Raw genomic sequence first — 19,543 nt, forward strand, 5'->3', positions numbered from 1 at the left:
TTTCATATTTCACCGCTTGGATGAAAAAAAAATTTTATATGCTAACATGACATGACATATCATCTCTATGATGTATTTATGAAATTTTATTCAAAAAAAAAAGAAAGAAAAAAACAGCGGGGGAATGAAAGTGACGATTTAACGGTCCATCTCAATATTATGGGCCTGTGGCTGTTACAGGCCCAACTACTGGTTATGATAATCAAGTTTTAACGTTGCTTAGCTTCTAAAACGCATTTCGTTATAAAAAAAAAAAAGACGGTTCATTTTTAGAAAAGGAACATTTATTTTTAATAAAATCCTTTGAAAATCTTAGTTATCTAAGTTCGATAATATAGAGATCTTAAAAATTTTAATTACTGCAAAACATTAAGAGTTAAGAATTTTTGACACTTGTTTTAAAGTTCCAATAAAATTATCAATGTCATTGAAATTATTTAAACTGTAATTTCGTTAAACATGACAATAACTATAATTTTTAAGATATTTTAAGTCCTTCAAATGCATTCCTCACTAAGAAATGTTAACGACCCCATTTTTGTGTGATTTGGTAAGCATTAAGTAATTCACGATGACCCCAACTAAGCATCAAGCTTGAATAATGGATCTATAATTCTTTTCGAAAGCTTCAATTAATCTTGACTTGAGAAAATCATTGGCTTGCTGAGATCGTTGCTATTATTTATAAAAGTACAGACATCTATTGAGAAGTACAGTGGCAGTGAGAAATCGTTTAGATGGTTCAAGAACCAATAGTGATCTTTTAACAATTCTGGAAGTTTTTGGTGCTAAAACCCACCATAGCTCAGAGCACCCAGACACGTAACTATGGTTATTTGATGCCACGTAATGCATTGATATGAAGTGGAAGCCTCGAGAGCATGCCATATTTCATCATGCCATAAACTCTTTAAAAAGTGAAGAGGGAAATCATGAACATGAAATGCATGTAATTGAGTTTGAAGTTAAAGCAGTGTAATTTTTTGCCGCTGAATTGATTAGTATGGAGTGGACGAGAAATGCTCTCCTACCTTGCAGGAAATGGATGAGCACTGGTCAGTGGAAGCTGATGACCTCCAAGGCTGCTAACAGGGCTGCAGTTCATGGGGTCAAGTTGCCTGTACCTGATATTATCAATGTAAACAGATTGATATAATACTGATTTCTACGTAAACTTCATCATTGGTTTATTTATCTGAGCCAGCCGTTTTATGATTTATCAAATATTTGTGCTCTCTTTTTTTGTGGGGCCGAAAACTCTGGTCTGTGTGGTTCTGCAGAAGAATGAAGTGGAAAGAGAGATTCAAAAAGCAAAAGAAGAGAAAGAAGCCAAGAGGAAACAGATTGAGAAGGCAGTGGAATCCCACGTGAACTCTTCCTCCAATTCTGATCATTCTTCTTCTGATGGTTAGATTTTGTTGTAGCTGGTCTGATAGTGCTTCCCAATTTGTCTGTGTTTCTTTTTCACCCATCTAAAACAAACCAGCATCTTGCAGTTAAAATTGCTGTGATAATTGTTGTCGTCTGTTATTTTAAGACCTTCCTGTCTCAATTTATGGTTTGTAAAAAATCAGAAACCTTGAGAAGCCATGGGAAACTACACGCACAGGGAAAGAGAGAAAGAAAATGAGTGAGAAAACAATGATGACAATGAAAATTAACAAATTGTGGTATCTATGATAGCGTTTGAAACTGAACTAATCTTGTTCTATATCAATTCTAATGAGTTTCTTCAATTACTTCAACCAGTCTCCCACGAACCCACTTTTTAGTCACAGCAAGCGATTTAGAGGGTGTTTCATCTTTAACGGATTGAATTCCCATTACTTTTGGAGAAGAGTCTGCCTTGTGCTCCTTGCCCTGGTCTTGTAGGTTTTCCTTTGGTTCACTTGTTGAATCCGATTCACTTTCAAAACCCAAAGGAGAGGATGCAATACCGTTGGTAGCTGAAAGGTGAAGCTTTAGATCACCATTAAGCAACTCGTGCAGGGAAAATTTACCATCAGCTAACTTGTAATCACTTGATGGAAATGCTCTGTGTCCGTTTACTGGAACAATATCAGATTGGTTTAAAACTTCCAGTGTTGCACCTTTTTCCTGATCAGTCTCGCTCAGGGAAACAGAAGAAGAAACAGCACTCTCAGTTATATGTTGTGTTTCAATGGATTCGAGTGATTGAATAGCTTCATTTATAAGCTTCCTGGTTTCCATGAGGGAAGCTTGTGCAATAGGACTCTTGGTTGCAGCAGCCTCAAGCGCATTGGCAGCCTTCTCAGCCTCAGCAATTAATAGTCTGCACAGTTGCATATCATGTCAGGGATATACGAAATTAAACACATTCGACAAAGCTTTCAGAGTAGATGAGTCAATTTGATTACAGTAAATTTATTCATCGTTAAGCCAAAGTCTAAAGTCCTTTAAAAGAAAAGAGAAGTTCAATGAAGGCATAAAATTTGGACTCTGGGTCTACACAGAAGCGCAAAAGTAAAAATTCAACTGAGAAGTAAAGGAATAATATCCTGCCACGAGTCCATGTAAGTAAAGATGAATTTACCTTGCTCGCTCAATGGCCTCAGTCTGTTTGGTTTCTGCATCGGCTCTCTGTGCTCTGATGTTCATTATCATGTCAAACTTAAAACTCGCCAAAGGATCCTTGTAAACAGGAGATGATCTTCTTCTCAGCTGCTTTTGAGTAATTCTCCCATTACTGTTGGCAAAACTTCTAGTTTCAGTAGACTTTTTCCTTAGAGGGTTCCTCCTTGTGGATTCTGTACCATCACTTGGCTTTCTCCTTGGTTTCCTTTCAGTTTTATCAGCAGTACCATGATACTTGGCCAATGCAGAGCAAACTCTTTGGCGGTATTCCTATTTAAAAATTAAAACAAAAAAGAGAAGTAGGTCAGGAACAAATTAACAACTCCAACTAGTGATGACAAAGTTAAAGCTCAATTTAAAAATTAACAGATGGATTGTGTTAGGAGACCAAAAAATACACGAGGCCGTCAGAAGAGACGAGTATACTTGACCGATGCCAAATATATTTCCTCCTAGATTATTTTGATGCTGGATAGGAATGCTTCGAACAAAGAACATACAAAACCATTTCAGCAAACAGGACAATTAAACAAGTTCAAGTGAAACTCACGTGGATAAGCCAAGGAGAAGCTGACTATAGACAACAGGAGAATGTGCCCGGAGTTTAAGCAATTTTTGGCACAAGACAATAGTAAACCATAAAAAGTGCCATCAGGTAATAAAATCTCCAACCAAAACGCAACTTGCGGTTCTGACCTTTTAACTCTCCTGACTGCACTTGTTCCCAGCCAAAAAAAAAAAAAAGGGTCGCATAATCAGAGTGACCATGACATTTACCGGAAGACAACTTGTGAAATAGGTCAATGTAGAAGCCTTTTGACACAACAAAGATCAATAGGTAACAGAATAGTGAAACACCTCAACTACTACTCAGCCTCAGATCCCAATCTTTTAGGTTGCATATGAAATAAAAGAAATATGTTTCAAAGGAAATCTTAAGGAGCATGATCATAAAAAATTGGTAATGTTATAATCACTCACGCGCACTCACACAGAGTATTGAACATGTGGATCAGGACTTAGATTAGAAGTATCATCATAAATATCATGCACAAATATAGTAGGTGTAAGAACCAAATATAACTAATGCCAAGGTGTTGCTAGACTGGTAGGCTTATGGTCATTACTACCCACTTTTATTTTGTGACTTTACTAGCATGCAAGGCCAGCAGTCAGTAAGCCGATTGCAATATCTACCAGAGTTTGGTGAGCAAAACAATAAAGTATGCAACTTCAAGGTGTTGACATATGCTTACAGGATCAGCCCATTTTGCAGAGATGGCTTCAGCAATCTTCCTCCTCTGCTCAGGAGATTTGGGTGCTCTTTTACTATGAGGCGCCCTTTGCATCTTTTTCCTTTGTTCAACACTCTCAAGCCACTCCTGCTGCAGCTGTTCATTCAAAGTTCCGTAGGAATCCCATTGCATCTCTTCCTCACCAACAAAGCCTTGTCTAGAAGCTTCTGCAATTAAATTCTGCCACTCAAAGATGCAAGCTTCCTGCACCATCCTTTTTGCAATCCTCCTTTCCCAACCCTTTCTCACCCCAATGCCAATCTTCTGTCTTGTTTCCATGCTGAAAACCAATAAGAAGGCTGAGTCCAGCATAATGCATGGGGAGAACAAGTAATCACCTAAGGAGCAGTATTTCTATCGAAATAAATAGGTGATGGGAATCAAAGACCTTCATTGGCCTACTATAAATTTAGGAGCTCTATGGCACACCACAATCCTTATCGCATCTTGGATGTCAAGAGGCATACCAGATTTTCATGTGCTTTTAATGATATCTAAAATGTCTGGTGGCATTATAGCACTACGGAAGAGACAAGCACCATTTTAGTGGTATTTCATAACACCCAAAAACTATGGGGATCTCTCATCCCTAAAGTTTCAAGCCTCGAGTCCATGGAGTACAGACCTTTTATATGATACCACATGCATCATTTCTTTCACAACTTCAATTGTCATACCAAGCAAGACAACCTTAAATACTATGGTATCCATTCACCAAAAAAGGGAAAAGAAAATATTATGGCATCCATGATACCGAGAATGTAAGAGACCAGTGGACCAAATGGCTCCCTAATAGTAACCATGTGCAAGTGGAATAACATATTACTCACGTTTGTGCATGTCCAAGATCAACCAGCTTCATTCTGACCTGCATCACAGAATTTTGTTAAGAAAATTAATTATCAGCCTAACGTTAGCCAAATTCGAAAATCTAATCATCAATCCATCTTGAATGCATTATCCAGACTTAATTAGTCCAGTAATGTCAACACTAACTAATCCCCGTCAATAATTACCATTAAAGTTACAACTCAACTAAGAAATTGTTAAAAAAAAAAAAAACCAAAGTCAAATAACAAGCAAACTTTGAATATTAGATACTACATTCTCATATATACTCAGTTTGGCTAGCCAAGTTAAGAAAAAGCTAAGAATTAAATAGACTCGTTGAAAAGTACTTCTATAAGTACATTGCTCAAAATTTGAAAACAGCCAATACTATAGAATTCGTCAACAATGAGCTTTTTCTCTGGGTGGGGTTAAGGGAGAATGTAGTGAAGGACATAATACTTCTTCTGTTTCACAAAAGATTTCACTTTGGAGCTTTTGTGATTTTTCAAATTATTTGTTGCTTTAGACTTTCAATGAAGTACTCCCTCCGTTCAAACATATTTTGAAGAGTTGGATATTAAAAAATATAAGACATTTTTAGTCTTTTGAGATGTAATCATTGCCTTTTTTCTAAAAGTGCCCCTATTGATTAATGACTTTATATTTATTGTAGTGTATTTAATAGAAGTAAATATAAAAAGATAGGATTAATTTGAAAGTAGATAACTATTTCATTGGGAGTAAGATACGGTTAAAAATGCCTTACCTTTTTAAACGGAAGGAGTATTTATTATTTTTTATTATTTTACCCTTCATAAAAAAATACATCGGTAGGTAGAGTATTTGCTTTAATAAAACAAATACTCAAATAGTCAATTTAAAAGAGTATTTAAGACAAAGGTGTTTTAATAAAATAACATCAAATTTTACTGTAATCCAAGTTATTTAATGATTTTCTTGGTTTGTATAAAAAAATCCCAGCGTGATAATTTTTGTGAATAGGAGGGAGCAACATAAATATGGAAACTATTAGCAAGCATCAAAATTGCAGCTGCGGAATTGTAGTTGTCATTATTTCAGAAGTGCATTGCATTTATATATGTGCTTTGAGTAGGACAAGCTTAACCAAAAAAAAAAAACCAAAGAAAGAAGAAGAAAGAATTGCTTTCCTGTTAACAAAAAAAGGAAAAAAAGAAAGAAAGAAAGAAAGAAGTACAATCAGTATGTAGTCTACCTGAAGAATCTAAATCGGTCGCAGGTAAGTAATCATGCATTATAGAATTTTTTAACAAAAAATAAAAAGGATGTTGTGTTACTTAATATCAAAATTTAAAGACAATCTTACATGACATCACCTTAGGGTTCTGCATAGCAAGCCTGGTTCTTTCCCTGATTTTCTGTAAAGTTTCTGCGCAAGAATTTAACATTTGAAATGATTTCAGAACTTGGGAAAGGACAAGAGTGAATGGAAAGTGAAACAAGGGGCAATAAGGATTAATTTACCAGGACTATGCTTCCTGCCTTTGTTCCATGGCGTGTTTCCTGAATTTGCTTTTGAAATTCTCATTCTTCTCATCTTCTCCCTCTCATCAAGCTCTTCTGGTTCATCATTGAAAGAGTCACGCCGAACTATAGGCCGACTATAATTTGCACCTGTCTCTGAATCCTTGAAACTCAAGCATTTATCTTCATCTGCAGCCAATCTCTTCGGTTCAAGAGTAGCAACTGACTTAATCAAGAGTCTGCCCCTTGGTAACTTAACACGTCCCTCATTGAAGCTCACCTTTTTAAGCTTTTCCAGAGATTTCCAAGCACAAGGAAGTCTCAGCTCATTACCAAATGTAAACGAAATTGATGTTATTTTACCATAAAAAGGCTTTTGAGCTCCGAGTGAATACGAAGAACAGTGGAAGTAGCGCTGCGCATTTGTAATCTCTGGTCGCAAAATTCAAAGGGGGAAAAAATATCAACAATAAATAGTATTATCATCAGCTAGAACTAATAAAACACCCAAATAATAATAACTCCGAAATTAGAGGAAGTCATGTTCAAGGATGGTGGAAGTCTCCATTACCAAACGAAAAATGCAAATGCCTTTAATAAACAGTAAAGCCATATTAAAATCATCGACAGTTGGTCACAGAACACCTCAACAGTAGTACAAAAAGAAATGCAAGACAGTGACAAAGAAGGAAAAAAGAATAAGCCAGAATTACACAAATGAGACAGAGAAAAGGGAGAGAAGAGCGTACCCAACAAAGGCATGGGAACTCATTCAGCAATCTACACAGACATAAAGAGTGCATGACTTGGAGGAGACTGCATTTAAGTTATGCACCTTTCGGAATTGTTTTTGGAGAGTTTAACTAGAGTGACTGAGAATTGAGTCACTCCAGAGGAAGTTGATGCAGTGAAAGCGATAATGAATCGACCCCAGAAGAGAAAACTAGCCAGTTAATCGAAGAAAGGCACACGAAGGAGGAGCCACACCCATCCATAAGTGGCGAAGGACGAGCCAGAATTGGATAACGAGCAGACAGCAGAGCAGTTGCTGGAAAAGAGCCCACAAATTCCCAGGGCCGAGAGATGTTTCTTATTTTCTATGATCTTCTATTATTGGGCTTTCAGTGGTATGGGCCAAACTTGGATTATTTAGCAGTGGGCTCTTGTGAATGCTCTATGAAGACAACTACGTAGGCCTTTTACGTTATGAAGATGAAACTAGGAGAAAAACTTCTGTTTTTATTTGTATAAAAAAATTCTGTTATTTACGTTTTGTGAATAGTATATTTCGCTTTAAATCGTATGGGAGAGATCCCTTGTTCCACTGTAACTCAAACAAAATTATTTTTAATAGGTTGGGAGCAACTAAAAAAAATATTATCAACAATAGCCTTACAAGTATTTTAAAAATATCTTTATTATATTTATTTATTGTGACTGTATATTTTCAGACTTTAATTGAAAATTTTAAAATAAATTAATTCAATTTTCTCGGGTAAGTATACCAAGCACTTCTTTGTTATATATTTTTTATTTAATAATTTATTCAATTTGTTCGTTTTGCTTTAAGCATCAGGAAAGCCAGTGGATGTGCAGAATCATAGCGTGCCATAATGGGTCTTAACACTGGAGATTATTAAACTATGATAAGTGCCTACATAGCTCTGCCTATGGACACTTTCTTTTTGTTTTGGTAGAATCACAGTTAAATTTTAAGTGGATTAATTAACTCAGATTAAATTATAATAATATTTACAATAATAACAAATTCTTTTAATTCTTTGATAATAAAATATTAAGTTTAATGATTGTAGAGATTTACAAGTTCAACTCTGAAATTACGATTCTATTATGATGTATTTAAAATTTATTTTTTAAAATTTAAAAAAAAACAAAAATGTTAATATTTAATGTTGAGAAATATTAAGTCTTAACAGTTCAAGAGATTTATAAATCCAACTCTCAAATTTATAATTTTATTGTAATACATTTATAATTTATTTTTTAAATTTTAACAGATAACATAAATGTTCGTATTTAATATTAACAATAAAAAACTTAATAAATATTGTTTATTCTTTAACTTATTAAAATTTAAAAAATAAATTATGAATTCACCACAATAAAATTGAAACATTGATAGCTAAACTTATAAATCCATTTAGTCATTAGACTTGATATGTTATTATTAAAAGACCATAAAAGTTTGTTGGCACTCTAGAATTAATTGAAACTTAACTTTAATTAATTAATTTTTTTAAATATATATTTTTTCCTTTTTTTCTTTTTGCATGGAGAAGCATGTCCTAATTCTTCTTAGTGTCTTCCTCGCCAATAACAATACAAGAATATTTGATTTCTCTCCCATTTTCATTTCGTTTATTTTAAATTTAAGTTTTTAGTTGTTTGAAAATAACAATATTTTTTTAATAAAAATAAAATTACTCTGTACATCATCACAATATAGAAGAATATATTCACTCATCACTTACATTTTAAAAATTAAGGGAGCTTAATCATCCCCTGTAATTTTAAATTAATTAATATTTAATCTCTAAATTTTGACCCATTCAACTTAATCTGAAATTTTAGCTATTTAATAAACTAGTTACCAAAAATATTTCTCTATCAACTTTTAAGAAATCAAGTCATAAAATGTAGAGATAAAGTGTTTATGTAGCTACAAATTTAAATAATTAAATTACAGCGAGCTAAACTTTATAATTGAATTATTATCGAGTCAAAATAACATGAACTTAAATGAGTAATTTTTTAAAAATTAAAGGTCAACCACTTCAAATTTACATGCCAAGCCAAAAGAAACGAAAAAGCTTTGATAAATCAATCCAGGAAATATCTTCCATCTTATTCAAGTTTCAACCTTTTAATTGCAACAAAAGTAGGAAATTTGTGTCAGAAATGTCAAGAAAAAAGACAAAGAAGGGAGGGAATATTTTGACCTATCTAATTTCCGACTCAGCTTTTCTTGCCACCGCCAATAGACTAGACCTGTCACTTTATAAAAAGCATACAAATTTCAACCTAATTCATAGACTACCCATATTATCATTATAACTTTAGCACATTTGTTTGATCTATGTATTGTTGCAAAAACATTTAAGATTAATGATTATTTGCACCCTTCATTTGTTTTCATATAGAGTCTACGGATGTCATGAACTCAATTTTTAAATTACTTTTATCTTTAAACTCTTTAAATTCAACGACTTATTACCCTTAACTATTATTTGCTTAGTTTAACACATTTTGTTAACTATTGTTTGCTTAGTTTAACACATTTTGCTAACTTTTTTTTGGCCAAGTAGTGTCCATGTGGATGGCTTGCGCTAAAGGAAAGAGTAAATAATATGTTGATAATAATTCATGAAAAAGCTTCTTGCAAAAACAATGAAGGAAGATGCAGCTTTACAGAAAGAAAAAGAGTTATGGAGATAAATCTTAATTCATATTAAAGCTATTGAAATATTAAAAAAGTTGAAATAATTTTGTTTTGTGGTGGACAAACATCCTACTTGATATTGTGTAAAAGCTTTGAATTGCAATAAAACAAAGATAATTCAAGGCAAATTCGTCTAATCTTATACTTTATCATTCTAACATTCCAAATCAAAGAATTTGGTGTTTCAACGTCTCATTTTAGAGAGTAGAATGAGTAGTTTTTTTTTTTTAATAATATTTCAGTTTCAGTCTCTTGAAAATCAAAATAATAAATAATAAATTTATAAAGTGTAATAGGAGCAGCCGCAAGTCACATGTGCTTCCCTTGCCATAATCGCAACTTTATCAAAAGCCTAGTTTTGAGGCTGATATTGAGAATGAGTATTCACTTTAATTTATTCACATAACAAATACAGTTTCAATAAATAAATTATACCTGAGCCTTGATTCTTCGTTGGTATTCAATTTCAAATTAAAAACAGCGAAAAACAAACAACAAGAATCCACGCATGCCACTAAATGAACTAAAAGTTCAACTTTACAACATTAAACTCTTGTATATGATTCAAAACTGTTCCCTTGCAACTTTTGATCATGTTCCGTGATAGCGTGATACTGATGGAGAAGGATTTGTTAGGTCGACATTATAGTTATTTAAGTTTTTTTTTTTACATCTAAAATATTTAAACTTTTGATTTTAAATTAGCCCCAAATGACATTATTTAATTAGTTTAGAACAGAATGAGTGAATAACAATAATAATTCAGTTCCTTGACTGTTCTAAGTAAAACGATGCAATTTTAAAAATACATTAAATTCATAAAAGTATGACACATATAGACTCAAATTACACACATAAATCTTCTATATAACTTACAAATCACTCGTAAATTATATTTATTTGGAAGCTTGTTTACATCAATCTTGTAATCAATGTGCAAAATTTTTTTCTCAAAAGATATAAATAATTTTGGCCGAAAATTAAAAATGATAGAAAAAGTTAAAATGACATGAATGGCTATAATGAGGAACGAGATCAAATAATGATTTTGTCGAAGACTCGAAGCGAAGATTTTGACTTTTAGGGATCTGTGAGCCGGTTTAAACCCCAAATCAAGGCAATAAGTGCGTTTAAATTTTAAAATTAAAAGTAATTAATGATGACTACTCAGCCCCTCCATTTAAACTATAAACTTTTAAGCGAACTAATTAAAATTTTTTATTTCATATAAGTATCATTTTATTAGAGATAATTTTATTTAAAAGCATAATCACACAGTCAAGTTTTAAATCCAAACATTTCCTTTACAAGAATTTAAACATTTATTCACTATATTATAGGCACCAATTCAATTTTTCTGTACTCGACTTCTATTGATAATGAAAAATTTATTTCATTACAAATGTTATATACAACCAAGAAAATGACAAAAGAAAACAATACACCCTTCAGTTCAATGTAAAATATTTTATCAAACTGAATTTATATAAATAAAAGATGTTATGTGATGGAGTAGAGTGACGTGGAGTGTGAGTCATCGCGAACATTAGCTCTTAAAAGATGGGCTATGTCATGAGTCTCACATTGGGAGACCATATTGGTGGACTGTAATTTATAAGTTAACTCGGCACTCTCCCTTTATGAGGTGTCTTTTAAAAGTGAGTTCTACTTATATGACTTGTGGCTGTGACATACATTTAATAAAATTCTTCAAACAGAGAAAAATTAATTTAATTATATATACTACTACAAATTAACTAGATGCAGGCTTGTGCATCATACAAATTCTTGAAAATAAGAAAAATCATATTCAATGACTCGTGTGAAAAAAGTTATTCATGGACAAAAACTAATAACAAGTTACCATCCAAAAATAATCAATTACTTCCTCCGTTAAAAAATGTAAGATATGTTTAATCGAATCTCACTCTAATAAAATAGTTACTTACTTTCAAACTAATCTTATCTTTTTATATTTACCCTTATTAAATATCCTATAATAAATATAAAGCCATTCATCAATTAGGATACTTTTAAAAAAAGATAATGAGTATACCTCAAAAGACTAAACATGCCTTACATTTTTAAATATCGAATTCCTTAAAAAATATCTTATATTTTTAAACGAAGAGAGTATATATTAATCATTGTTTGTGAATACTTTTTTTCATAGGTCCTTGGATGCGATTATTTTTTTTAAAAAATCTCATAGTAAAAATTAGAAAGAAAAGATTTGAATGTTCTTGTTATCCATAAGTGGCCCTGTAAAGATGAGGGAACATAATAGATGAATGCATGTGAGATGTGGAAATATCAGACAGAATTAATACACGTCTAAGAACTTATGGGATGGAATAGTTTAACCCCTCTAACCTTTTAAAATTTCCCTCGTTATCATCATTTTCCTCTTTTTTTAATGATAATTTATTACCTAGGAATCATAGCATTTCAAGATCAGAATCATTAAACAAATTCATGAAAAAGCCAAAGTTATCATGCACACGGTGCAGGCATATGTGGTGGATCTTACCCTTTCTAAAACATGATTCACTTCTAGTATATAGTATATACATGCTACAATTTAAATAATTAATTTTATTTATTATTCACAAACATAAAATATGTCTGATTATATTTAGAATAAATGTTAACTTTTCCTATATAGTATTAGATACTGTTAATGATATCACAGGATCGGATTTTAATATTGTTGAGCCTTAAACGAGGGGTTGCTCTTGCAAAATTTTAATTCTCTTCATTCTGCGCAATTTTTCTTAAAACTAAGTCACCTCTTTTTTTTTTTTTTTGGTTACAACCCTTGACTTTTTTTTAATAGATTAGCTCAATGGCCTAAAAAAAATAGTTTTTATAAATTATAGATGAAATTTTTAAATATGACTCGTTCGTAAAACTAATTAAATGTGATTTTTCTTTTTAATCCTTAGAATAAATATATTATTAAAACATAATATATTTTTTGTAACTAATTTTTAATTGATTGAATTGTACATTCACAATCATTTTTTCATCCTAGATGAGAGAAGTCTCATATGCTGATGCTTTTCTTCTCTCTTCCTCTCTGTTTTTTCCAGATATATTACAAAGTTGAGATGAAATTATAGATGAAATTTATAATGAAATTATAGATGAAATTTTTAAATATGACTCATTCGTAAAACTAATTAAATGTGATTTTTCTTTTTAATCATTAGAATAAATATATTATTAAAACATAATATATCTTTTGTAACTAATTTTTAATTGATTGAATTATACATTCACAATCATTTTTTCATCCTAGATGAGAGAAGTCTTGTATGCTGATGCTTTTCTTCTCTCTTCCTCTCTCTTTTTTCCAGGTATATTACAAAGTTGAGATTTGACATTGAAAAGTAAACTTCATCATCAGATTTCGCATTATGCACTGCGTAGTTCAAGATTCAAGTTGAAATTGTCTTATATTATGTTTTATGAAAGTTGAAGAGTATTATCTATCATTGAATTTTTGTCATTTTCATTTATCTAAGTAATATCTTTATTTAATCAATAAATTATTTGTTTATGATCTATTATTTATTGTCATTGATCATGAAATTTGTTTGAATTACTAGCAAAAAACACATATTATTCTCTCATTATTCATGAATTTTTTATTTTTTTATTTTAGGTATTTGATTTTTTTATAATAAGTTAAAGTGTCTATTATTTTTTCGAACCTAGTTTGATACATTTTAGGTGAATGATTATGTTGTTTTTATGTTTTTGATTTACGATAGTATTATAGTATATAATTGATATACTCTTGGATATTAATATAACTAGATAGTTATACATAAACATGTTTATCATTAATATACAGTTGTGTATTAATGATGTAATATTGCATATCATTAACAAGAAAACACATAATTATTTATCCAAAACAAATCAAATCAAATACATTCTACAAAACAATCTATAGCTTTGTTTCCTGCCGATGTGCTTCGTTTCATCGAGTATTATGATGTCTCTTGTCTTCTACTTGTAACAGCCCTCCTGGGTCACCACTGCCTCTCCAGGGTCTTTTCCCAGGCGCTGGACAACACACATGTCACCACATGATTGCCGGCTTTCCCACTGGTGGTACAGTGGTTATTCCTCACCCCACCCTCACGGGGGTCTTTTGGAACCTCCCCAGACTCGAACCTCCAACCTCTACCACCTTAACGAAGTTGAGGCGAAGTCTGGTACCATTGAGTCACTGACTCAATGGTACCAGACTTCGCCTCAACTTCGTTAAGGTGGTAGAGGTTGGAGGTTCGAGTCTGGGGAGGTTCCAAAAGACCCCCGTGAGGGTGGGGTGAGGAATAACCACTGTACCACCAGTGGGAAAGCCGGCAATCATGTGGTGACATGTGTGTTGTCCAGCGCCTGGGAAAAGACCCTGGAGAGGCAGTGGTGACCCAGGAGGGCTGTTACAATCTCACCACTTCTCTTATGTAGATTTCAGTTAATTTTTCGAGAGAATACTTGATATTAATAGCCAGAAAATAAGCTGATTTGGTGAGTCGATCTACGATTACCCATATAGTGTCATGACCAGAAGATGTTCTAGGCAATCCTGTAATGAAGTCCATAGAAATGCTGTCTCATTTCCACTCTGGAATATCAAGAGACTGTAGCATTCCGCTGGTTTTTGATGCTCAATTTTGACTTTCTGGCAAGTCAAACAACGAGTTACATGTTCAGTTACATCTCTCTTCATCCTTGGCCACCACCAACCACGTCTTAAGTCATGATACATCTTAGTTGCTCCTGGGTGAATGGTATATTTACTCTGATGAGCCTCCTCAAGTAAGATATTTTTCAATCGAGTATCATTAGGCACACACACTCTACCTTTATATCTTACGACATTATCATCAGTCACATCAAAATGTTCAGCCTTTCCAGCCCCAATCTCTACCCTAATCTTATTCAAATAATTATCCTTCTGTTGCGCAATTCTAATTTCTTCCCAAAAATTATTCTCAAATTCAGTAATGTGTAGAGCAGCCAAATGATTCTCGACTACTTCTACATTTACTGCATGTAAACTACTCCATAATTCATGTTCTCTAACCATCATGTGAGCAGTATGTACAAGCTTCCTGCTCAGAGCGTCGGCGACTACGTTAGCTTTCCCTGGATGATACTTCAACTCAAAGTCATAATCCTTCAAAAACTCAATCCATCTGCGCTGTCTCATGTTGAGCTCCTTTTGATCAAACAAATATTTTAAACTTTTATGATCACTGAAGACTTCAAAAGAAGAACCATAAAGATAATGCCTCCAAATCTTCAAGGCAAATACCACAGCAGCAAGCTCCAAGTCATGAGTAGGGTAATTTTCCTCATGAGGTCTCAACTGTCGAGAGGCATAAGCCACTACTCGATCCTCCTGCATCAATACACAACCTAAACCTTTCTTAGAAGCATCAGTATACAAGGTATAAGGAGCAGTTGGAACAGGTAAGGTAAGCACCGGTGTGGTGGTCAACCTCTTTTTCAGCTCCTGGAATGCAATTTCACACTCGTTCGTCCAAATAAATGGAGCATCTTTCCTGGTCAACTTAGTCAAGGGCATTGCAATTTGTGAAAAACCCTTAATGAAACGACGATAGTAGCCTGCAAGACCCAAGAAACTCCTAATTTCTGTCACACTTCGAGGTTGCTCCCATTTCATCACTGCATCTATCTTACTAGGGTCCACCGCTACCCCTTCTTCTGAAACAACATGGCTTAAGAATTTAACTTCTTTAAGCCAAAAATCACATTTGCTCAACTTGGCATAGAGCTTGTGCTCTCTTAATATCTCCAAAACAATTTTAAGATGTCTAGCATGGTCTACCTCATCTCGAGAATAAATAAGTATGTCATCAATAAAGACTACAACAAATTCATCGAGATAAGGCCTGAAGATTCGATTCATATAATCCATGAAGACAGCTGGGGCATTTGTTAACCCAAACGGCATCACTAGAAACTCATAGTGCCCATATCTAGTCCTAAAAGCAGTTTTAGGGATATCCTCTGCTCTAACCCTCAATTGATGATACCCTGATCTTAGATCAATCTTAGAAAACACCGCTGAATTGACTAATTGGTCTAACAAATCATCAATTCGAGGTAAGGGGTACTTGTTCTTGATGGTTACCTTATTCAATTGTCTATAATCAATACACAATCTAAGGCTTCCATCTTTCTTTTTCACAAACAGTACCGGTGACCCCCATGGCGATACACTCGGTCTGATAAACCCCTTCTCTAACAACTCTTCAATTTGTCTCTTCAATTCAGCTAACTCCAATGGAGACATCCTATAGGGTGCCTTAGAAATAGGCCCCGTACCAGGTACGAGTTCAATCGAGAACTCAACCTCTCGTTCTGGAGGCAAATCGATCACTTCAGTAGGAAAGACGTCAGGGAATTCTCTCACTACTGGAATCTGATCTACACCTTCTTCAATCTCTGCCTTGATTGAGAAGAAAATCATAAAAGCTTGACAGCCCTTTCTTATACACTGTTCTACTTGAGCTGCAGACAACAACATAGGACTTTAGGACTCTACAGGGGTTACAGTAAGAGCTGAGAGTGACACACTCTTTTTCTGACAATTAAGTACAGCTCCATTTGCAGACAACCAATCCATCCCCATAATAACATCAATTCCAGACAAAGACAAACAAATGAGGTCTATGGTGGTCTTTCGACCCTCATACTCAACCTCTACATTTAGACATGCCTTAGCAGTCCTTACAGTCAAACCAGCAGGAGTAGAAATCTTCACATCAAAAGGTAAGGTACACACAAGCAATTTACATCTTTTCACACATTCATCAGACACAAAAGAGTGTGTAGCACCCGAATCAAATAAAGCACAAACATCATTATCAAGGATTCGGATTATACCTCTGATAGCATTAGGGTTGTTAGCAGCCTCTGGCCCAGAAGGGCATACACTCGTGCTGGTATTGTAGGTCTCTGATCATTACCCCTATTTTGGTTCTGATAGCAGAATCGAGCAATATGACCAGGCTTCTGACAGATGTAACAAACCCAACAATCACCAGAATGAAACTTCCCACACTTACTGCATGCTTGATTACTAGCAGCACCAGGAGTAGGATTAAAGGTAGCTGAGCTCCTGTAAGACCCTTGACTCCCACTCTGATTCCCTCTGTAGCTTTGGCCCTTATGATAGTAGCCCTTCTTCTTCTGATTTCTAAAGCCTCCAAAGATTTGACTGCTCCTCTTCTCTACTCCACCAATGGGTCTGGTGTGGATAGGGGGCTTCCCATGAGGTTCTTTCCTCCTCTCTCTATCAGCTTCTAATCTAGCCTCTCTCTTCCTCCGAGAAACTATTCGAAGCTTATTGCACATCTCACTGAAGGTCTTGATCTCAAAAGGGGCTAACTGTTCCCTTAGATCAGGCCTCGCCTTCTCTAGTAATCGTTCAGCCATCCACTCTGTATCTTCATGTTTCTGGAGGTAAGTAGAGTATTTAGATAATTCTGAGAATTGTTCAATAAATTCATCCTCATCTAGATCACCCTGACGAAATGCATGAAACTCAGCCTCCTTTTCTGCTCTCAGTGCAGTAGGAAAATAATTCTCGAACAATATGGCTTTAAAATCTTCCCAAGTAAGAGAGGAATCATCCTTCGGTCCTGATGTTTCCCACCATTTCTTAGCACTCTTCTGTAGTAAGAATATTGCCAGCTGCACCTTTTGATTAGAAGTACACACAACCATACGAAAAATACTCTCCAATTGATCTATCCATTCTTCAACTACCGCCGGCTTAAGATTTCCATCGAAAGTAGAAGGATTAAACTTACGAAAAGTACTCCAGATCTTTGTGATCGTGGATGTCTGTTGCTCAGAGTGGAGACTCACATTCTTCGGACTAGTCTCATGGTGAGAATAAGAAGGTGAGCCTTCATCAGCAAATTGGCTCGCATTTAATACTTTGGTATGGCTTCCTTCTTGTTGGCCATTTCCTTCTCGGTTGGAATTCTCCTTATATTGTTTTAAAGCGGCCAACTCTTCTTCTTGTCTCTTCATGCGGTCACTAAGATTATATAGTAAATCCATCATTTGCCTCATAGTTGGCTCATCCTGTCTTAGTTATGACTGTATAGGCTCGCCCTGCCCGATTTGTTGCTGTGTGGGCTCTGGTTGTGGCAGTGAAGGTATGTCATTTCCTATTGGCTCTATAGAATCACCGACAATTTCACCACCTCTCCTAGTTTTAGACACCATCTCTCCCCTCCTAAAGGATGGAAGTCACATAATTAAGTTAACACTAATCTCAAGACAAGAAAAATAATGGAGAAGTATTATGATTTAATAATGTATATTGCCAATAAACTAGGTTAATGTATAATAATTTCATAATTTATAAGAATTTGAAACATGTAGCTCTGATACCAAAATTTGTAACACACCAAATTTTTTTTTTAAATAATTTAACTCAACCATAGTTGGGTTACAGCCACCCAACACATTTTTATATCAATAATTTCAATATAAAATATTTTATAATTAACATTTCAGATAAATTTTTACCTCCCACATGCCATTAGGCTAAATCACATTTGTCCATCCTTATACTCCCAACAAGTAAACTAAATCACATTTGTCCATCCTTATACTCCCAACAAGTAAAATAAGCAATTTAATAAATTTTCAACACAAACCAGTTATTTGGCCTTATAATCATGCCATTTTAACCAATCCAAAGTAAACCAAATATTAAAATTACAGTCATCCAAATTGTACTAAAAATAGAAATAGTTTGAAAGGCATGATTACATTTATATATTCATATAATTGACAATAAACAAAAAGCCCTAATATTGGCAATATAACACATTATAAATCATAAATTAAATACCCAAAAGAGACAGTGGATCTATACCACTAAGCCTCTGGGACTCCTCCACGTGTCACTCGTGGCTCTTCTCCTGAAAATTGTTAACCACATAATGAGACTCAAAAGTCCCAGTAACCAAAGCCAATTTATGATAGTGTATACAAACAGTTAAGTGTGTGTTTACTAAGTGAGAATTAAAAATAATATAATTCCAATAAATATAAGAAATATTGCAATACACACAAACAACCATCCTTATATCCCTCCATTAACCTCGAGCCGTAGCCCTCACTCGGTGCTAAATTACCCGGCCAAAGGTAGATTAGCCCGAGCCCTTACAAACCACCTATTGAGCTCCAATAGGGGCATACCACGTGGCACATAAATACAACAACAATAGCAAGTCTCCCAACACCTCCCACAATAATCAAATAAATTTGTAATAATATTGCACAATTATATAATATTACAAAATTTATAATTTTCTCAATAATCACCCAATTAACATGAAGTAACACTAATCATAAATTAAAAGCATGGTTACCTTGTGGCTTTTTTAATAAATTATTCCTTACAATTTCTCTCTCACCACAATCTTCACCAGTAATACAATCTACAAAATAACATATTATTTATAAATATTAGTTTCAATTTTTGAAACTAATAAAATAATTCTAATAATAGAATTAAAAATATAACATAATTCCTAATCTCAATCTTAATACAAATCTATAGTTAATACTATTAAGTATAATTTTTAACTCCTCTTTTACTTATCAATAAACATTAATAATCTAAAAAATCAACTTCTAAACTAATTTTTATTATCAAAATTTTCTTTTTATTTCATAAATTCGTACCTAAAATACCCAAAAATTAAAAATTAAGTCTCTAGCTTAGAATCATAATCCTATAGCCATAATAATTCATTTCTCATCCCAAATAATCATCTAAACCTCAATA

At 33.7% G+C, this 19,543-nt stretch overlaps 1 protein-coding gene across 1 annotated transcript; it reads right to left on the reverse strand.

Moving 5' to 3' along the window:
* Positions 1 to 1,613: 1,613 nt before the first annotated feature.
* LOC129290760 (uncharacterized) lies at positions 1,614 to 7,257 on the reverse strand. The gene is made up of 7 exons (XM_054927717.1): positions 6,974 to 7,257; positions 6,225 to 6,656; positions 6,077 to 6,129; positions 4,721 to 4,758; positions 3,852 to 4,170; positions 2,555 to 2,865; positions 1,614 to 2,293 (listed from the first exon to the last, which is right to left on the reverse strand). Exons 1-7 carry the CDS (start codon positions 6,984 to 6,986, stop codon positions 1,720 to 1,722), a joined length of 1,740 nt encoding a protein of 579 aa, XP_054783692.1. The 5' UTR covers positions 6,987 to 7,257; the 3' UTR covers positions 1,614 to 1,719.
* Between the last annotated feature and the right edge of the window lie 12,286 nt (positions 7,258 to 19,543).

Source organism: Prosopis cineraria, unplaced genomic scaffold (genome assembly GCF_029017545.1).
Source record: "Prosopis cineraria cultivar Desert tree isolate PC_DT_omini unplaced genomic scaffold, ASM2901754v1 PC13, whole genome shotgun sequence".
Classification (NCBI taxonomy): domain Eukaryota; kingdom Viridiplantae; phylum Streptophyta; class Magnoliopsida; order Fabales; family Fabaceae; genus Prosopis; species Prosopis cineraria.

Coding starts and splice junctions, on each gene's coding strand:
- LOC129290760 (XM_054927717.1), bottom strand. Junction 4,759..6,076: donor TTGCTATGCAGAACCCTAAG/GTGATGTCATGT, acceptor TCTGTGATGCAG/GTCAGAATGAAGCTGGTTGA. Junction 2,294..2,554: donor GAGGCCATTGAGCGAGCAAG/GTAAATTCATCT, acceptor GCAACTGTGCAG/ACTATTAATTGCTGAGGCTG.